We start from the raw sequence: 20,681 nt of genomic DNA, 5'->3' as shown, positions 1-20,681 counted from the left end.
TGCATGGCCTCCTCCTATATAAGGCCCCAAGCCCTCTGCCTCGGACTTCCCTTCTCTCCAGAGCTCAGAAGTGCAACCACGGCTGCAGCCATGAAGAGTCTCCTGCTCGCCCTGGGCTTGGCCCTCGTGTGTGGCGCCCAGGCTGTCCACATTCCCAATAAAGTGGAGGGTCTGGACATAAGAGAGGTATGGGGGTGGGCCCCAGGGGCTGGGGTCAGGGGCTGAGAGGGCGCAGGAAAGCCTGGACCGCAGAAGTCTAACACGGGTCAAAATGAGGCCATAGCATTGGGGGACCACTTCAACCCCCAGATGTTGGAGGGACTTGTCTCTCTCCAGCCACTTGGTTCCCAGACGCTCCTGTTTCCCTCTCCCTCCCGGGGTGGAGTCGTCCTCTAAGTTGCCACACCTGGATGGGGGCTGACTTAGGACTGCGCTGGGGGTTCGGTAGAGATGGGGGGTGTTCCAAATATGCAAGAACTCCCCACTCAGGTGTCATCACAGAGCTGGTGACCCCCAAGTGCACCTGGAACCCTAGTGCGTCATGCTTCCTGAGAAACCTGGGCACATAGGAGACTCGACGTGGCCCAGTTGAGGTGGGACTGAGAGCCCACTGTGGGGCTAGGGTCCCCTTCCTGGAGTGCAGCTCAAGATCCCTCCCCAGGTGGCGGGGACGTGGCACTCCGTGGCCATGGCGGCCAGCGACATCTCCCTCCTGGACGCCGAGAGTGGCCCCCTGAGAGTGAACGTGGAGGAACTGAGGCCCACCCCCCAGGGCGACCTGGAAATCATCTTGCAGAAATGGTAGGTGTGCTCCGCCCCCCGTGACAAGGCACCACCCCTTCCCCGGTGCTGCGGGCCAGCGGGGGCAGCTCCAGGACTGGTGGGCTGCGGGCAGGGCTCCAGGTGGGCCCCAGCTGCACTGTGGGTGGGGCCGGGGCCCCAGGGACAGGGAAACAGGGCTTGGAGGTTCTTGGTGCCCTTGGAGCCCCGCCCAGGGGCTGTGGGGCAAGAGGCGGCTACACAGAGCGGCCCCGGGGTCAGTGTGAGGAGAGGCCCGTGTGGAGACCACTGGGCAGCTGCAGGCTTGGGTCCTCAGGGCCTGGGCAGTTTCCACCATGAGCCCCACCTGCCCCCAGAGTGGGGGAGCCGGGGCGTCGGCGAATTCTGGGCCATGATGAGACCAGTATTCTTGGAAACACTGTGTCCAAAGCCCCATGCAGACAGGGTCAGTTCTGAGCTGCCAGATGCCTTCGGCCACCAGCCAGCTCTCCTGTGGGGTTCCTGGCTGACTCTGTCTGCCCCATTGTCAACTTCCTGAGTCACCCGCTTGGGTCCAAGGAGGGCCGCTCCCACTCAGGCCAGCACCTGGTGACTGACGGTGCTTTGGGCGGCCCAGGTGTCCTCCTGCCCTAAGGACACTTCCCGGAGCGCAGCTCCTGTCCCTCTGCAGGGTTTGTGAATGACCCCCACCACCATCTGGCTTTTCAGGGAGAACCAAAAGTGCGTTGAGAAGACCATCCTGGCTCAGAAGACCGAGGACCCTGCTGTATTCAAGGTCGACGGTGAGTGCCCCCAGCCCGGGCCCCATGCTCCCGTGGGGTAACCCCAGCACATGCGGGGCGTCACCTGATGCTCTGAGACACTCGCCATCCCGCCATCTGGGCAGCAGGAGTCGGGCTTGTGTGGCCTCGTCCTGTGCACCAGGCCCTGCTTCTCCCACCCTGCGGAAGGTACTCTCAGGGGGACAAGGCCTGGGATCCCCATGCTTTCCTGCCCCTTCTGCACCCCCTGCTTGGTGTAGATGGAAGGAAGCGGGTATGTGTCCTGTGCACCCGGGGGTGGGTTAGGGCGGGCACGCGTTTCTCGGGGGCTCCTTAAAAATATCCAAACAAACCAGACCTGTGGGCAGGCACACTGTGCATTTTCCTCTCCAACCTGGAACCTGCTTCTGGAATATTCCAGGCCTCACCCCCCTCACCCCAGCCCTGGCAGCCTCCCTGGGACACATCCCTGGGCCCCCAGATCCAGCCCCACCCCCAGGGCCCACCAGCCCCATCTCCAATCCACAATCTGTTGTTTGTCACGTCCTCTTTCTGAGAGGCAGTGGGAGGGGTGGGGACAGTCTCATCCCCAGAAGCTGCCCTGCCACGTCTGGGCCCAGCAGCAGAGGGGGGCGGGGAGCCACCTAGCCCCACGCCCGAGGTTCTCATTCCTCACCTGCAGGGCCTCAGGTCTACCTGGGAAATCGGCAGGACCCTCCAAAGAGCCTTCCCTCCATCGCCGTCATGTTGCGTCAAATCCAGCCAGGACAAGGACCCCGAGGGTGCGGGGTCTCCACATTCTCCCCCCCGAAGGACAGAGGCATCGCTGCCCTTCCTCTTGAAATATTGTCCCTTCTTTCTTCCACTCTTTGGTGTCCGCGTATAACCCCAGGCTCCAGTGAGGCTCCAATCCTGGCATCCTTTTGATCGCTCACAGACCTGGGAGCCTGCCCTATCGAGGGGGGCTACCTGGGATTTAGTGCCTGGGGGTGTGGATTAGTAAGTGAGTGAACTAATGCCACGTCCAGGACATAGGGGAGCAGAGTTTGGCCAAGCGGGCAGTAGGCATGGAGAGCGGCCTCACTGTAGCACCGACATTTAAGAGCTGTTTCCAGTCTCGGCCTGAGTGCGGACGGGCTGGTCTCGCCCAGACGGTGCGGCTCGGAGAGTCCCCACTGGGGGTCCCTAAAACTTGTGCTGCCGGCGGTGGGCTTCTGGCACCCAGTAGGGAGGGCGTCCCCTCGGTGTCCGGGAGCGGATATTCCGAGCCCGGTGGCCGCCGTGGGAAAGGGCGCTCCCAGGCGATGATCCGGTGCCCCGACGGACATGGTGGAGGGACTCAGACAAGATTTCAGGCTCCATTTCCGCCCCTTTTCCAGATCACGGGGAAAGAAAGATTTCCGTGCTGGACACAGACTACACCACCTACATGATCTTCTGCGTGGAGGCCCCCACGCCCACCGATGAGCATGGCGCCATGTGCCAGTGCCTGTGTACGTGGCTGACCCCATGGGGCGTGTCCGGAGGGGCCACTCCTCGTCAGAGACGTGGCCTTTGGTCAAGCTGTGAATAAGGGACGCTCAAGACTCCCCCGCACCTTCCTGGCCCCTGGTGGGAGGAGGGGGAGAGGGGCTGCCTCGCTGGCCCCTACAGGTCATGCTAGCAAAGGTCCCAGCCGTGGTGCCCGACACTGGCGGCCAGATGTGGGGTGACGTGCAGGGCAGGAGATGCTTGGGACAAGGTCCGGGACAGGCCAGCGGGACTGACGCAGGAGGCTCGGGGGTTTCTCCCTACGTGGAGGGGCCTCACGGACCAGCTGGTACAAGTGGCTAATATTCATCAACAGTCTTATAGGAGGAGATTCTTAACGACTTCAGAGCACTTTCAGTTATGCAACCAGCTTTAAAGGGAGATTTTCTGACCAAAGTAAATATACGGGCGATGCTCCCAAGGTGGCCATGGCGGGCAGTGGAGGCTCCTGGTCAAGTCAGTCAGCCCAGGGGGACTGGGGGAGACCAGGATAGGGGCGAGGGGGGGTGCCTCTCCTCTGTGACCGTGCAGACCCCCAGCGCTGCCCTGGGAGGAGGAGGAGGGGGATGGGCTCGAGGAAGGGAGGGCAAGGGGCGGGGCTCTGGAGGGCGGGGGGCGGGGCCCTGCAGACCACCCTGGGAAGCAGGGCTAGGCCAAGTTCTACAGACCCCAGCGCATCAGTGCCTCCTTCCTGTGCTCGCTCCTGGGCGGTGGGGGGCTCAGGGTCCCCGAGCTCTCAGGTGGGGGGGAGTGGGGGTGCCGCCAGGGACTGACCCCTCCCCTACAGCCAGGACCCTGCCAGTGGACACCGAGGTCTTGGAGAAATTCGAAAGAGTCCTGGAGTCTCTGCCCGAGCACATGCGGATCAACCTGGACCTGAGCCAGAGGAAGGGTGAACTTAGCCCTGCCCAGGGTGAGAATCAGGGGAACATCTTCCCCCCTTACTGGACCCCCATTCTCCCCAGGGCTGCCGGGAGGAAGGGGGTGAAGGGGCAGCATCCCCGAGGTGGGCCCATCCCTCCCCACCCCCTGCCAGGCCCCTCTATCCCCGGGGGCGTCCAGTCCCGTCCTGACCCTCCCGCACGGCTCTCCCTCCCCCACAGAGCAGTGCCGCGTCTAGGCGAGCTCCTGCCGGCGCCCTGGAGGTAACGTAACCCCCCTGCCCCACATCCTGGGCACGTGCACAGGGTGGGGGTCTTGGTGGGGCCCGGGCTCCCCCATCAGGCCCTGGGGTCCCCCTGCGGGAATGGCTGGAAGCTGGGGTCTCTCCTGGCGACTGCGGAGCTGCTGGCCGCGTGCCCACTCTTGAGGGGTGGCCTCTGGGGAGGTCGTTTCCTGTGTCCTGGCCTCACTCGCATGCTGACCTCCCCCTGCTCCCTCTGGGCAGGGCCGAGGGCCAAGGTGGAGGCCCCGGAAGCGGGCACCAGTGACAGACACTCCGCCTGAGGGGAGAGGTGGGGTGGTCCCTCTCCCGAGGAGGGGCCGTCCTGCACCCCCAGGCCCAGCCCGGGGAGGGGGCGCTGGCGAGGGTCCAGCAGGTTCCCCAGGAAGCACAGGAGAGCCCCGTGTCCATTTCAGGGCCCGGGAGCCTTGGCCTCTCTGGGGACAGATGACGTCACCCCCGCCTCCCCCATCAGCAGTGTCAGGAGGGACCAGGACCAAGGTCACCCCTCTTGGGACCCAGGCCCCTCCGGGCCCCGCCTGGGGTCTCCTGCTCGGGGGCGTTCCTCCTTCAGCAATAAAGGCATGAACCAGTGCGCACTCCTGTCTGAGTCTTTCCTGGCCGATGCGCGTGGGCTGGGGACCCGGGCGGCTCAGGTGGTGACAGCAGGGATGGGAAAGGTGGTGCCTCCTCCAGACCCAGCCCTGAGCCCAGCGGGGACCCCAGCGGGATGCCTCGTCTGTGTCAGGCGGTATTGCACACAATTTCCCTTTACTATTCATCCCACCTCTGTCGTCGTAGGGCTGCGGAAACCCTGTTTGCTGGTGGGACAGCTCACCCTGAAAATCATACATTTTCATTTAAATTTCTTGAAAAAGAAATGTCTTGGCACCTCCCGCCCTCCCTGGAGGTGGGGGTGTGTCAGAGCGCCAGGGTGGGCGGGGCCTCAGGCTGCTCTGTGGGTGGGCGGATCCACAGGGACCAGCATCGAAGAGCAAGGCCCCCACCCCGCTCCCCCGTTAGAGCTCAGGGTCACCCCCTGACAGGAGCTGAGGCAGGGCTGACCCCCGCCCCTGCCAAGAGAGAAATGGGGGCAACAACATTCAGGCATTTCAGCTTCCTAAGGCCCTGCACGGTGCTGACGTGGCTGCACAGTCCCTACACCAGTTCAGTGGCAAAGCTGAACCGGGCCCCTGGCCATTCGGCTCCACGCTCCAGCTCTAACCTGACACCGAACCCCTCCGATGGGAAAGCTCCCAGGTCTGGCTCCACAGACGAAAAGGATGGACAGGACGGCAGGGCAGGGCCTGGCCACAGGGTGGTGACAAGGCTGTGAGCTCGTTTCTGTGACTGCCGAGGGCAGCGGTCATCCCGGCTGTGCGCTAGTCAAGAGCACAGGCTGCAGGCCAGCCTGACGACGCCCTGCTGTCACCTCTCTGCCTCTGTTCCCTACCTGTAAAGTGGAGAGTACGGAAGGAGCCGACCCCAGGGAGGCGTGGGTGAGGATGGAAGGAGAAGACAGCTCTCCTGTGCCCAGAGCAGGGTCCATGCGCAGGAAGTGCGCAGCGACCGCCGGGTGCCAGCGTGGCTCCCCCGCCACCCCAGTCCTGCCACCTGACCTTCCCCACCATCGCCACCACCCGCCAGGGCCTCAGTCTCCTCGGACGTCAGGGCCAGCCCGAGACGGTGTGACAGCCCCCCGGTGGGTTCTTCCTGCCGCTAACATAGTCAATTGAAAGCGAGCAAAGCCAACTGTGGTAGAGTTTAATAGAAAGCTTCCCCAAAACACCGTGCCGGCTGGACTTCCAATGTGGACAAGATGGTGTGAGCCCATCTCCCCCTGCTCCTCCCTGCTAAGCGCAATTATACAGCCTGGAAATTACACAAGCGACAGCAAAAGCAGAAATCTGAAAAGTGGCAAAAGGAAGGCCAACTGGTTTGGGGCCCTGGGGTTGGGGGAGTCAAGTCCCCCCGACTCAAGCAAATAAGGTGACCCGGCCTGGTGTTTCCTGACCCAGCCAGGAAGGCAGCCAAGGTGGGACATTCCCCGCCTGGATCAAACAGGAGTCCCTCTGACGACACCAGGCGACACCTGTGGCAAGGGAGCCCAACCGAGGCCCCTCCGGCAATAATCAGCCATGGGTTGCACTCCCTTTCCCACAGGAGAGCAGGCCTGAGATGGTCCTCCCCACTGGGAAACGCTGGCGGCCAGGCCTGAAGAAACCCTCCTCCCTTCAGGCAGCACGAACAGGGACAGTGGGGGCCCAGGGAGCACCAGATACCCCTTTGTGTGGGTCAAAATGGCACCACAAAGGCTTTGAACATTAAACTGGAACCACAGTCCACAAGAATAGGCCAGGATAGTAGGAGGGAGACTGCTTACTATGACTAAAAAAAACAACGTCAAGTAACACCCAGGGTCTCCTATCATAACAGGTACAACGTCAAGGATACAATCAAAAATCACCTGTCATAGCAAACACCAGGAAAATCGCAACCTGGGTGAGAAAAGACGATACAATGACACCAAAAGCAAGACGAATCAGTTGTCGAAATTATCTGGTAGGGATTCTAAAGCAGCCTTTGTAAACATGCTTCAACAAGTGATTCCGAACACACTTGAAACAAGTGAAAGCGTAGAAAATCTCACCAAAAACTGAAACCTACCATTAAAGAAATTAAAAGTTTAATTTCTGGATGGGCTTGGTAGTGGAGTGGAGACCACCAATTCAAAACCATAGGCAGGTTGAGAGTGAAAGGATGCAAAAAGATGTACCATGCTGACATTAATGAAAAGAAAGCAGGAGTGGCTATTTTAATAACCGATAAAGCATAGTTCCGGGCAAAGAAAATGACCACAAAGAGAGACACTACAGGGGACGAGGAGGACAGAAAAATTATTTGGAGAAACAGTGGCCCCAAATTCTCAAAAATTAGGTGAAAACTATAAATATACAGATTAAAGAAGCTCAACTAATATCAACCATAAAAAGCAGGAAGAACACTACTCCAGGGCACAGATAACAAATTAATTAAAACCAGTAACAGAGCAAAAAAAAATTTGTGTAAAAAGGAATAAAGATGGTAGCACTTTTAAGAATGATTTTTGCTGGCAATGTTGGTTGCATATACTTCACTAGGTTAAAGAAAGTCCCTTCTGTTTCTATTTAGATAAAAGGTTTTGTTTTGGCTTGGTTTTAACCAGGAATTGCTGTTAAACTCTAACCAACGTGTTTTCTGCATTGAGGTGACCAAATAGTTTTTCTTTAACCGATTGAGGTTGTATGGCATCAGTATGTTTTATAATGTCAGATGACCCTCACATTGCAGGGGAAAAAACAATTAGTCACGATGGATGGTTATCCAGCACTGGATTTGATTTTCTTCCTATGTTCCGGGGTACATTTTCCACTTATGTTATAGGTTAAGCTTTCTTGTCCTCTCCTGTCTTTTTTTTTTTTTTTTAAACACCAACTGGTCAAACTCATATGAGATGTATTTATCTCCCAAATGATAGAGCTCAGGTCAAACATATTAGAAATAATGCCATACGGATGTCAATTTAAAGCAGTGCTATGTTACTAGCCTTTGGTTTTTTCCACAGAAGGGATTGGCTCAGGAGCTATTAAACTAAAGGTATTCCCACTGCTATAAAAATGCTCCATAATTATTAAAATAATTATAATTTTAATAACTGTGTGAATTTTAAACAATTTTGCTCTGGTAAATGGCTTAGAAAAGAGTTGTTTTCCAGAATTTAACACACTGCTCAGCCAGACATCACACAAGACTTTCTGTGACGTGGGGGGTATTTGTAAATACTGGTCACGCAAAGCTGATTCACGACCACATTCCTTGCTCTGTGGCACCAATGTTTTCCTCAGGCCTGTCTTCTGAGCTTCGTGTTACCCTTTGCTGAATTTTCCCAGGAGAAGGAGGAGAATCTGGTATAAGAAACGTGTGCTTCCCCAAAGAGACACTGAATAGACCTTTCATCGGGACTGTCCCACCTGAAATACCCTTCCTGCTGTTGGCCACCGCTGAGTCATAATCCCGAGGGGAAGTGTCTCTAGGGATAGAGGCAGAGACCCCGCAAGGGGGACTGAGAGGTTTTGGCCTTGGGCTCACCTCTGTTTCCAGTTGCGGTAGAAAGTCAGAGAGACTTCCTGAAAGAGTATTTTGCAACCTTTAACAATCTTTGCTATTAGTGTGACCAAACCAAACTCAGGTCCGAGTGTCCACGTGCAGTAAATCCTATCTCCTGACACTGGTGTGTGATGAAGGAAGGGGTGGTGTTTATTGCAGGCGCCAAGCAAAGAGTCCAGGTAGCCAGTGCTTAAAAGGCCAGAGCTCCCCGAAGTCTTTCAGGGAAAGATTTTTAAAGACAGGGTGAGGGAGGGGGGCTGGTGGACCTTCTTCTGATTGGTTGGTGGTGAGGTCATCAGGAGTCAACAGCATCAACCTTCTAGTTCCAGCTGGGCTGGGGTCTGTGTGCTTTGGGGCAGTGTAGAGTTAACTTCTTCCACCTGGTGGAGGTTTCAGTACCTGCAAAACAGCTCAAAGGACGTGGCTCAGAATATTATCTACAGCCCTTGAGGAGGAACTAAAGGTCCTTGGCTTTGTTTAATGGCTAAACTATTATAATTTTGACTTGTTTGACTGCTTTCTTTTCTTTCTGTAGTTTCCCACTTCTCTGATTAAATGTACTCTTTGGAACTCTGGGAAGGCCTAGGAGGCTAAAGTTTTTCTACAAACAAGAGGCAAGTGGAGGACATGGGGGATGCGGGGGGAGTCTGTTCCGGGAAGGCCCCATAGGGTGCTGCTTGGCTACATTAGGACATTGGGGGGTTTTGACCCTTCCCCACAGGACATTGTTGATAGTACTTTTCCTGTTGCTATTTGAACTACAGTCCTGTAAACAAACCTTCGTCAAAACTCCATCGCGCTTCCTATTTATTCAGTCACTCACGTGCCTATTCATTCCGCAAACACGGACCCTGCTGGGAGACACATGAGCTCACGCCTCTGACCTAGATCAACTCTATCTCATCCCCCTCTTTTTGTTATTTCTCTCAGCAGCCCCTCCACGCTTTTAAGAAGTTAGGAGATTAAGAGAACTGATGACTCTCTAAGTCTCTCAATCTAGTCCCAACTTGTTAGATCCAACCACAAACCGTATGCAACTAGCCACTTAAGTTTTGGTGAGCTTCAAGAGGCCATTCTGAGAATTAGCACAGTCGCCCAGGAAAGTCGGGTTTTTTGTTTGTTTTTTTTTTATGCTTCCACTAAGCGAGGTTCAGAACAGAGTCATCTATACGTACTCGGGTTTTGCAGCCAGGGTACCACACCTGTCTCATCTGTGCCCTCTTAGCCATTTCTTCCGCCACACTCAAGGCCAGGCTCTCACCTGTCCCTTAGATGCTCAGACTTTAACATGCACAGAACCACCTGGGGACCTGTCATGAATAAAGATCTTGAGCCCCACCACTTATGAACTGAATCTCAGTCTCGGGGGTGGGCCCGCTAATGGCTTGTTAGCTCCAAACTATCCTCACGCACACTAGTGCTTGAAACAGACCCAGAGAGACAACAGCAGTGACCTCTTAATTCCCGATTGTGTTTTTAGTATTTCATCTAGTGTGTCTTAAATACCTTTACTAAAATCATCTTCTTGAACATCTTCAACGGCTCCTAATTGTCTAGTAAAACGTTTATATGACTTTTCGGGATTTCCAAAAATGTAAACCTAGCTAAAATTTTAAGTTATTCACTCCTAATCTACCCAAAACTTATACAGGATAATTTCATATTTCTTTTTTTTTTTTTTTTTTTGCGGTACGCAGTTCTCTCACCGCTGTGGCCTCTCCCGTTGCGGAGCACAGGCTCCGGACGCGCAGGCTCAGCGGCCATGGCTCACGGGCCCAGCCGCTCCACGGCATGTGGGATCTTCCCGGACCGGGGCACGAACCCGTGTCCCCTGCATCGGCAGGCGGACTCCCAACCACTGCGCCACCAGGGAAGCCCAATTTCATGTTTCTTAAATATTGGTTATATTTTTCCATCTCTAGCTTTGCTCATTTTGTTCCCTCTTGTTAAATTCTTATCAGTCCTTCACGTCTGTCTCAAATTTCCCTCTTCCTTAAGAGAAGTGTACTGCCTATGTTTTCTTCTAGGAGTTTTAGTTTCAGGTTTTACATTTAAGTTTTTAATCCATTTTGAGTTTATTTTTGTACACGGTGTTACAAAGTGGTCCAGTTTGTTTCTTTTGCATGTAGTGGTCCAGTTTTTCGAACACCATTTATTGAAGAGGCTGTCTTTTCCCCATTATATATTTTTGCCTCTTTTGTTGTAGATTAATTGACCATATTAGTTGGGTTTATTTCTGGGATCTCTGTTCTGTTCCATTTACCCCTGTGTCTGTTTTTGTGCAAGTACCATACTGTTTTGATGACCATAGCTTTGTACTATAGTCTGAAGTCATAGAGCATGATGCCTCCAGTTCTGTTCTTCTTTCTCAAGATTGTGTTTGGCTGTTCGGGTCTTTTGTGTCTCCATACAATTGTTAGAATTATTTGTTCTAGTTCTGTGAAAAATGCCATTAGTATTTTGATAGGGATTGCATTAAATCTGTAACCTGCCTTGGGTTGTATGGTCTTTTTAACAATATTAATTCTTCCAATCCATGAGCATGGTATATCTTTCTCTCTGTGTCATCTTTAATTTCTTTCATCAGTGTCTTAGAGTTTTCTGAGTACACATCTTTTACCTCCTTGGTTAGATTTATTCCCAGGCATTTTATTCTTTCTGATGCAATTGTAAATGGGATTGTTTCTGTAATTCCTCTTTCTGATAGTTCATTTTTAGTGTATAGAAAAGCAACAGATTTCTGTGTATTAATTTTGTATCCTGCCACTTTACTGAATTCATTTATTAGCTTTTTGGTGTCATCCTAAGGATTTTCTCTATATAGTATCATGCCAACTGCAAACAGTGACAGTTTTACTTCTTCCTTTCCAATTCGGATTTCTTTTATTTCTTTTTCTCATCTGAGGGCTGTGGCTAGGACTCCCAGTACTATGTTGAATAAAAGTGGTGACAGTGGACATCCTTGTCTTGTTTCTGATCTCAGAGGAAATGCTTTCAGCTTTTCCACATTGAGAATGATGTTGGCTGTGGGCTCGTCCTATGTGGCCTTTATTATGTTGAGGTTTGTTCCCTCTATACACACTTTGTTGAGAGTTTTTAGCATAAAAGTATGTTGAGTTTTGTTGAAAGCTTTTTCTGCAACTATTGAGATGATCATATGGTTTTTATTCTTCAGTTTGTTAACGTGGTATATCACATTGATTGATTTGCAGATATATTTGCATCCCTGGGATAAATCCCACTTGATCATGGTGTATGGTCTTTTTAATGTACTGTTGAATTCACCTTGCTAATATTTTGTTGAGGATTTTTACGTCTACGTCCATCAGTGATATTAACCTATAATTTTCTTTTTTTGTAGTGTTTTTGCCTGGTTTTGGTATCAGGCTGATGCTGGCCTCATGGAATGAGTTCAGAAGTGTTTCCTCCTCTTCAATTTTTTGGAATAGTTTGAGAGGGATAGGTGTTAACTCTTTAAATGTTTGGTAGAATTCACCTGTGAAGCCATCTGGTCCTGGACTTCTGTTTGTGGGAGTTTTTTTAATTACTGATTTAATTTCATTACTGGTAATTGGTCTGTTCCTATTTTCTATTTCTTCCTGGTTCAGTCTTGGGAGACTGTACATTTCAAGGAATTTGTCCATTTCTTGTAGGCTGTCCATTTTATTGGACACGCGTGGGGGGCACCTGGTGCCGGCCACCACGGTCGTGAGCAGCGAAACTCAGACTGGCTTCCCGGTGCTGAGGCTGAGGCCCCGAGCAGCATGGCATCCTCAGCTGTGTGAAGGCCCACTGACCCTGCCCGGCCCCACGATTTCATTCTGAGAGAAGTGATTTCCTGCTTCTGCAGTTACAGGCCCGACTTCCTGACATGGTTCTAAAGAGCAAGGGGTTTTGGTGGGAGGGGGAGCGACTGAGAGCTGGTGGGGGCCCAGGTCTCCTCCCAGGTCCCACTTTCTGGGGCAACACGTGACCTGGGGGAAGCTGAGCCCTTAGATCTCAGTCTCCCTCCCACAATGGACAATGCCAACTGCCCGAGGCCAGTGGGTGCTTTTTTTTCCTTTTCTCTCTCTCTCTTTTTATTTTTTCCAATTTTATTTTTTGGATGGTATTCTATGGAAACTGAAGGTTCCTGGAAGTTATGAATAGTTGTGCCCTGAAGGGCATGCTTTGTGGTCTCGGTTCACAGGAACACGTGAGAACCTGCAGCACGGATGCCCCGCGGCTGGTGGGATCTCGATTTCCCAAGTTCGCCGAGAAACACGGTGCTTGTTTCTCTCTGGCTGACCTCCCTCTGCCCTGCGTGACCCCGTTCTGAGAGCGGAGCTGTGTTGAAGGGGATGGCCTCTCGCATCTGACCCCTGGGTCCAAGCCGCCCGCGCTGATGTCCTAGGGGGCCACCCACTGAGCGGCGGGGCTTCTAACTAACTACAGAAGTGTACCCTGTCCTGTCTGAGGCCAGAAGTCCACAGTTCGGGCGTCGGAGGGCCGAGGTCCCTCCAGAGACTCCCAGGAAGGATCCTTCCCCGCTTCTCCAGCTGCCGGTGTTGCATCAGTCCTTGGAGCCTGGTCTTGTAGAAGCCGCGCTCCAATCTCTGCCTCCGTGTTCACATGCCTTCTCCCTGTGTCCCCTCCGTGTCCTCGTTTTCTCTTACAAGGACACCAGACAGTAGATCAGCCCCCCTTCCAGCACGCCTCATCTGAACTACTTACACCTGTAAAGACCCTGTTTCCAAATAAGGTCCCATCCTGAGCTTCTGGGTGAACATGTGTTCTGGGGCGACAGAATTCAACTCCATAACTGCCTGTGGCTCGTCGTAACAAAGGATGCTGGGGACCCTGAGCTCGGAGGATTGTCACAAGAATTAAAGGAGATAAAACAGATCAGGGCGAGGACTGGGGCTGCCCGAGCCTCCTCCTCCTTTCACAGCCCCCACCCTGGGAAAGGGGAGTCTGGGGGCAGCCTGGGGTCCTGCAGTCTCTCCAGTGCATGGGCTCTTTCCTGGTACAGTAACCAGTGGTCTCTACAGGAAAGAAACCAGAGGCCAGATAGCAAACCAGAGCTAATCTAGGAGACCCCTTAGCCTCCCAAGATGCTGACAATGACAGTGGCCACCTGGAAAGACCCTACACATCGGGGGGTGGGCACAGGGGCCGACCCTCCAAGTCTCCCACCATCGGGAGATATCCCCACCTTGCCCCTTTCCCCCACCCCAAAGTTCACGCCCCCGCCACCCCGAGATGAGCAGGTTAATCACTTGGAATGTCAACTGATGGCCTTTGCAGCCCCCCTGGCACGGGACACAGGGCATGCACAGCCCCCGGGGGTGTTGTCGTCAAGGTGGACTCAGCGAGACAGATACTTCTGTGTCCTGCTCGATTCCCCTCCAGACTTAGGTACATGCCCGGCGCCAGGGCCCCATGCCTCCCAAGGTGTTGAAGGCGGCTTGCTTCAGCCTTGAGTGGTATGGAGGGAAGTGCCCTAGGAGATTTAAAATGTACGATTCGGTAGATTGAAGACTCAGATACTGTGGACCTTTCTATCACACTTACAGACGTGGAGCACGCGGTGTTGCTCCGCTGGACCCCCACAGGTCAGGTCACCTTCCCGGCTGGGTGGCTCTGGGGGTTATGATGACTGTTGCCGTCAGCATTGTTGTCTTTATTGCTACCCTAACTGGGCAGCAGACACTTGCAGAGCTCTCACTACAGGCCAGGCCCATCCTTGGAGCTCCACCTGAGCCCCACGTCACCCTCACCCCAGCCTGCAGGGGGTGGGGTGACCCTTCGCCCAAGGCCACGTCCGTGGGGTTTGGAGGAGCCGATGCCCGAGACAGGAGAGTATACCAGAAGCAGGAGGAACCCAGCGGGACCATAGCCTTTCGGGAGGCCTCGCTCAGCAGGACCGGGTGGGAGGCCCTGGGAGCTAGTGGAACCCCCAGGAAGGGCAGCCCACAAGAGAGGGGTGATGGGTGCGGGTGACGTGACCCCCTCGTTCGGGGCAGACAGCCACCCCCTGGCTCACGTCCCTGGGTCCTTCCTGGTGTGGGGCTCTCTGGACCCCGGCCGACCCACGGGCCCGCCCTCCAGGATACAGCTGTCCTCAGTGCTGGCTCTGACCTGTCCTTGTCCAAGAGCCCGGCCCAGGAAGTGTTCCTGACGCTGGCGGCCAGCCTGGACTCGCACTCCGGACCCTTCCTCTCTGGGGCCAAGCTGGAGCCGTCCAGTCCCGGGGACGCAGAGGACCTTCCTGCTTGGCCTCGGAAGGAAGAAGGCCTCCTATTGTCCCAGCTGAGGAAGCCACCCAAGGGCCTGAGGGTGAGTCACAGGGGATTCGGGGAACTGCGTGGCGGGGAGCCCAGCACAGGCTGGCCGGCTGGCGCTCCTCCTATATAAGACCCCGAGCCCAGTGCCTCGGCCTTCCTCTCCCTCCAGAGCCCAGAAGTGCCACCAAGCCTGCAGCCATGATGTGCCTTCTGCTTGCCCTGGGCCTGGCCCTCACGTGTGGCACCCAGGCTGTCAACGTCATCCGGACTATGGAGGACCTGGACATCCAAAGGGTTCGAGGGGGGCTGGGTGGGTGGTGAGCTGCAGGGCAGGCAGGGGTCTCAGAGGCCGAGGGGAGACAGAGGAGGCTGTGATGTCTGGGGTGCACATTACCCTGCTAGGGCCGCCCTAACAAATACCCCCGACAGGGCCGCTTAAACAACATCGTCTCACATCCTGGAGGCTGGAAGTCTGAGATCAAGGTGTCGGCAGGGCTGGTTTCTCCTGAGGCCGCTCTCCTGGGCGTGTAGACGGCTGTCTTCTCCCTGTGTCTTTACCTGGTCATCCCTGTGTCCAATTTCCTCTCCTTATAGGTCATCAGTCACACTGGATCAGGGCCCACCCTAATGACCTCATCTTACCTTTGTCATCTCTTTAAAGACCCTGTCTCCAAAGAGTTATGTTCTGAGGCTCTGGGGGTTAAAGGGACACAGTTAAGCCCCTAATAGGGTCTCTCTGCCCCCCAACCTTTCCCCACCTCCAGCCACGTCTCCCCAAGATCCAAACATTCCCACTTGTGTGATGGGCTCCTCTGGGTCCTTCTTGGGGTTCAGAGTGAGTTTAGGGAGAACATTCCTCAGGGTGCCGAGGAGGGGGTGTCTCAGGGCTGCCTCAGGTCGGGGTGGGACAGAGAGCCCACCGTGGGGACGGGGTCCCCTTCCCGCCCCCGAGTGCCGATCAAGCCCGCTCCCCAGGTGGCAGGGACGTGGCACTCCGTGGCCATGGCGGCCAGTGACATCTCCTTGCTGGACACCAAGAGCGCCCCCCTGAGAGTGAACGTGGAGGAGCTGAGGCCCACGCCCCAGGGCGACCTGGAGATCTTCCTGCAGAAAAGGTGCGCGTGGTCCCCACATCCCGCCGGGGCTGCAGGCCAGCAGGGTGCGGGCGGCGGTCAGGGCTCCTGGTGGGACTCGGCTGCACTCTGGGCGGGACCAGGGCCCCAGGGATGGGCAATGGGGCCCTCGGAGCCCCACCCAGGGCTTTTTTTTTAAAAAAAAACTTTTATTAATTTGATGCTTCGGAGCATAATAAAATAAATGAACATAAAACATCATTTTAGTTAACTTGGAAAGAGAGATAAAATCCACTGAAGTGGAAACACGTAGGAAAGATATGTGCATTCAGGCAGTTACTTTAATTCTGTGTTAGGTTAAGGATTACGAATGTACTTGAGCAACGGGGAGACGTTTTGCATCTTTTCTAGTCTGAACACTTCGATATCTCAGATGAACGGGATGTCACAGAGACAAAGCAGAGTGGGGAGAGCCCCATCTGCCCTCGGAGTGGGGGTGGGGTGCAGAGATGGGGACCCGAACCCCAGGATTGTCTGCAGGTGCAGGTCATTGCCCCGGACCGCGGGGCCTGGCCGCTCCCGGCCCTTTTTTCCCTCAATCCGTCTGACCTCTTGTGGCCTGTCCAACCTGGTCACCTGTGGCCCTAGAGGTTACTGTGAGCACAGCCAAGGCCTGGGTGACCAGCTGGGCTCCAGTGCCCCCCGCCGGCTCGGGCCCCTCCTGGGGCCAGCTTCCACCCTGGCCCACAGTTTGGCCTGATCAACTGTGCATGGTCGGTGCACGTGGTTCAGGAAACGCCTGCCTTTCAGGGAGAAGGATGGGTGTGTTAAGGAGAAAATCATCGCAGAAAAAACTGAGATCCCTGCTGTGTTCAAGATCAACTGTAAGTGCCGGGTCTGTGGTAGGAGCCCCACCACCCTGGGGGGCTCTGGGCAGGTGCAGGGGGCTGGCACCGGGCCCGAGGATGCTAAGGGGCTGGTGGTGACGAGTGACGCTGTTATTACACCAGCTTCACTGACCTCCCTGCCCCTTGCCCGGTGCTGTGGGGCCAGTGGCCGCGGGCAGGTCCCTGCTAGGCTGGCCTCACTCCCCAAGGTGACTCTCCAAGCTCTCTCTGCTGGGCAGGAGCTCGGGGCCCTCAGGCTGAGCTCAGGAAACGTCTGTGCCCTTCCAGGTGGAGCTGAGAGCCACTGTCAGCGGTCAGGGTGCCCCACGGCCCCCAGCCCACCACATGGGTTCCTCCATCTCCACGAGACGAGTTCCTTCCCTCATCCACTGGTTCACTCATTCCTCACTAAATCCAAGATGAGAAAGCGCCATGGGGGGCAGGGGGGCTTCCACCAGGGCCACTCCCGCTGGGCAGCCTGGGCCACCTTGGGACTCACTCTGACTCACTCACTCTTGTCTGTGCCAGACAAGAACTGACCACTGCCAGGTCGCCTGCCCCAGGGGCTCCAGAGCCACCTGCTTGCACTGGGTCAGGATGCTGGCGTTGCCCCTGAAGCTGCCTGACCCTGCGGTGCAGCCACTGCCGCCCGCTGGCCTCTGTCAGGGCAACCCTCACTCCTGCCGCCCCAGTTCCCACGGCTCAGGGCTGCCCCGCGATGCAACCATTCTTGGGACGTTCCCCTCCTCCCTCGCTCGGCGGTGCCCAGTCTCACCTGAGATCGGCGTGACAACCGCATTTCTTTCTTTCATTTTTTTTTTTTTTTTACATCTTTATTGGAGTATAATTGCTTTACAATGGTGTGTTAGTCTCTGCTTTATAACAAAGTGAATCAGTTATACATATACATATATCCCCATATCTCCTCCCTCTTGCGTCTCCCTCCCTCCCACCCTCCCTGTCCCACCCCTCTAGGTGGCCACAAAGCACCGAGCTGATCTCCCTGTGCTATGCAGCTGCTTCCCACTAGCTATCTACCTTACGTCTGGTAGTGTATATATGTCCATGCCTCTCTCTCGCCCTGTCACAGCTTACCCTTCCCCCTCCTCATATCCTCAAGCCCATTCTCTAGTAGGTCTGTGTCTTTATTCCTGTCTTACCCCTAGGTTCTTCATGACATTTTTTTTTCTTAAATTCCATATATATGTGTTAGCATACGGTATTTGTCTCTCTCTTTCTGACTTACTTCAGTCTGTATGACAGACTCTAGGTCCATCCACCTCATTACAAGTAGCTCAATTTCGTTTCTTTTTATGGCTGAGTAATATTCCATTGTATATATGTGCCATTTCTTGACCACTCTGGGTCCCAGGGGGCATCTTGGATTGAGCGGTGCGTGTTCCTGGGTCCAGGAGGTGGTGGAATGTCTCTGGCGCATCCGCAGTTGATGTGCCTGGGGACGGCTTTGGGGACGGCTTTGGGGAAGGGGCTGTAGCACGTTGGAGTGCAGTCCTTGCCAGGTGGTGACCAGAAGAACTGGCCGCTGGAACTTACTTCTACCCTGTCTTGGTCTCCCTTCCAGCCCTGAATGAGAATAAGATCTTCGTGTTGGACTCCGACTACACAAACTACCTGCTCTTCTGCATGGAAAACACGGCCGACCCCGAGCGCAGCCTGACCTGCCAGTACCTGGGTACGCGCCCAAGCCCTGCTTCCCAGGGAGACCCACGGTGTGGTCCTCACTGCGGAGAGCATGTGGGAACGGGGGAGCCTGACACCTGAGGAAGAGGAGGAGGGGTGAGGGGTCATCGGGAGAGGGTCGCATCCTGTGGCCTGGTCTCCTGTGGGCCTGTGGGTGGCTGGGGACGAGGGACAGACCGCGCGCTGAGGGGCAGGCGGACTGCAAGCGCTGTGACTGGTGTGACCATCGCGATGGAGCCGGCGGGTCACTATGAATCCAACAGCCTTTGTTACCCGGGAGTTTCAATTACTTCACCAAATAAGAATTCAGTTACAGAGACATCTTTCAACTATAACGTCCTGAAAACAAATGTCAGGTGGCATCTTTATTGTCACAGAAGATGTGCCACTGTGTGTCCCCAGGGAAGTGGCCGTGGGCACCAGGCAGTGCAGGCTCCCGGTCATAAGTCAGCCAGCCCCGGGGTGGGGCGCGGAGGGCAGGAGGAGACCCAGACGTCCGGAGGGGGGTGCCGTGCAGACCCCCACTGCAGTGCACCGGGAGGACGATGAGGGGAATGGGCCGAGCGGAGAGGGCAGGGGCCCCGGAGGGCGGGGGCACTGAGCCCTGCAGACCACCCTGGGGGGGGCAGGGCCCTCGGCGTCCCCGAGCTCTGGGGGGGGGGGGGCGGGGGTGCCCCCAGGGACTGACCCCTCCCCCACAGCCAGGACCCTGCCAGTGGACGACGGGGTCATGGAGAAATTCGACAGAGCCATCAAGCCCCTGCCCATGCGCATCCGGCTGTCCTTCAGCCCGACCCAGCTGGAAGGTGAGCTCCCAGGCCCCGCCCCGGCTCCCTGGGCAGAAAGCCACCAACCCCGGGGATGACTTCCTCCCGTGATGAGCCCCATTCTCCCCAGGGCTCCCGGGAGGAACGGGGTGGAGGTGCAGCGCCCCGAGGTGGGCCCATCCCTCCCCACCCCCTGCCAGGCCCCTCTGTCCCTGGGGGCGCCCAGTCCCGTCCTGACCCTCCCGCACGGCTCTCCCTCCCCCACAGAGCAGTGCCGCGTCTAGGCGAGCTCCTGCCGGCGCCCTGGAGGTAACGTAACCCCCCTACCCCACATCCTGGGCACGTGCACAGGGTGGGGGTCTTGGGGCCCGGGCTCCCCCATCAGGCCCTGGGGTCCCCCTGCGGGAATGGCTGGAAGCTGGGGTCTCTCCTGGCGACTGCGGAGCCGCTGGCCGCGTGCCCACTCTCGAGGGGTGGCCTTTGGGGAGGTCGTTTCCTGTGTCCTGGCCTCACTCGCATGCTGACCTCCCCCTGCTCCCTCTGGGCAGGGCCGAGGGCCAAGGTGGAGGCCCCGGAAGCGGGCACCGGTGACAGACACTCCACCTGAGGGGAGAGGCGGGGTGGTCCCTCTCCCGAGGAGGGGCCGTCCTGCACCCCCAGGCCCAGCCCGGGGAGGGGGCGCTGGCGAGGGTCCAGCAGGTTCCCCAGGAAGCACAGGAGAGCCCCGTGTCCATTTCAGGGCCCGGGAGCCTTGGCCTCTCTGGGGACAGATGACGTCACCCCCGCCTCCCCCATCAGCAGTGTCAGGAGGGACCAGGACCAAGGTCACCCCTCTTGGGACCCAGGCCCCTCCGGGCCCCGCCTGGGGTCTCCTGCTCGGGGGCGTTCCTCCTTCAGCAATAAAGGCATGAACCAGTGCGCACTCCTGTCTGAGTCTTTCCTGGCCGATGCGCGTGGGCTGGGGACCCGGGCGGCTCAGGCGGTGACACAGGGCCGGGATCTAAGGTGTCTGCATCACAGGCCTCATGACACCTGGGGGCCTGCACACGTCATCACGGCTCCTTTAAACTTCTGGAAACTAGGTAGGGACGCGGCAGAGGCACCTGCCAGCTAGCTTTGCGTCTTCAGCCAACACCCAGACTCCACAAAGGACAGGAAACGGAAACTTGCTGTCCCTTAGTCTAATAAACATTGATATAAAAACTTGTTAGTTGCCTGCAGATCAAATTCTGCCCTCTTTTACAAATGCAGCCCCATGACCCTCATGACCAGCTTTCAGGAACATAAAGGTAATTGCTACTAGTAAGACTATTGATATCAAAGTTCATATGCCAAAAATGCATTGATCACAAATGGAAAGGGGGTACACAGCGACAGAAACGGGGATTTTCAGATCATAAGAACAGTTTACGTATAACATAATATACACACGTATTGCTATATGTATAGTTACATATAATCACAATTTATGTATAATACTAAAGTTTTGAAAATATAGGTAAAGTGGATACATTTCTAGAAAACTATTAAATACCAGTATTGGCTAAAAAAGAAAACTTTGAAAGAACAATAACTCTAGAAAATAAAGAACGGTTCCAGTGCCAGATG

At 55.5% G+C, this 20,681-nt stretch overlaps 1 protein-coding gene and 1 long non-coding RNA gene across 2 annotated transcripts; both read left to right on the top strand.

Moving 5' to 3' along the window:
* Window positions 1-90: 90 nt before the first annotated feature.
* PAEP (progestagen associated endometrial protein) lies at window positions 91-19,881 on the top strand. The gene is made up of 7 exons (XM_032634044.1): window positions 91-186; window positions 662-801; window positions 1,489-1,562; window positions 18,188-18,298; window positions 19,008-19,112; window positions 19,341-19,382; window positions 19,813-19,881. Exons 1-6 carry the CDS (start codon window positions 91-93, stop codon window positions 19,355-19,357), a joined length of 543 nt encoding a protein of 180 aa, XP_032489935.1. The 3' UTR covers window positions 19,358-19,382; window positions 19,813-19,881.
* LOC116755134 lies at window positions 3,908-4,718 on the top strand. The gene is made up of 3 exons (XR_004350243.1): window positions 3,908-3,984; window positions 4,175-4,216; window positions 4,650-4,718. It is a non-coding gene; the product is annotated as an uncharacterized LOC116755134 (long non-coding RNA).
* Window positions 19,882-20,681: the final 800 nt, after the last annotated feature.

Source organism: Phocoena sinus, chromosome 6 (assembly GCF_008692025.1).
Source record: "Phocoena sinus isolate mPhoSin1 chromosome 6, mPhoSin1.pri, whole genome shotgun sequence".
Taxonomy (NCBI): domain Eukaryota; kingdom Metazoa; phylum Chordata; class Mammalia; order Artiodactyla; family Phocoenidae; genus Phocoena; species Phocoena sinus.
Note: the sequence above shows the minus strand (reverse complement) of the source record. Positions and strands in the feature narration are given on the sequence as shown.

Bases quoted from the DNA above. Each gene is read 5' to 3' on its own strand.
- PAEP (XM_032634044.1), top strand. From the start codon at position 91: ATGAAGAGTCTCCTGCTCGCCCTGGGCTTGGCCCTCGTGTGTGGCGCC. The intron at 802-1,488 runs GTAGGTGTGCTC...CTGGCTTTTCAG, and splicing joins GAAATCATCTTGCAGAAATG to GGAGAACCAAAAGTGCGTTG. The intron at 18,299-19,007 runs GTACGCGCCCAA...CCTCCCCCACAG, and splicing joins CCTGACCTGCCAGTACCTGG to CCAGGACCCTGCCAGTGGAC.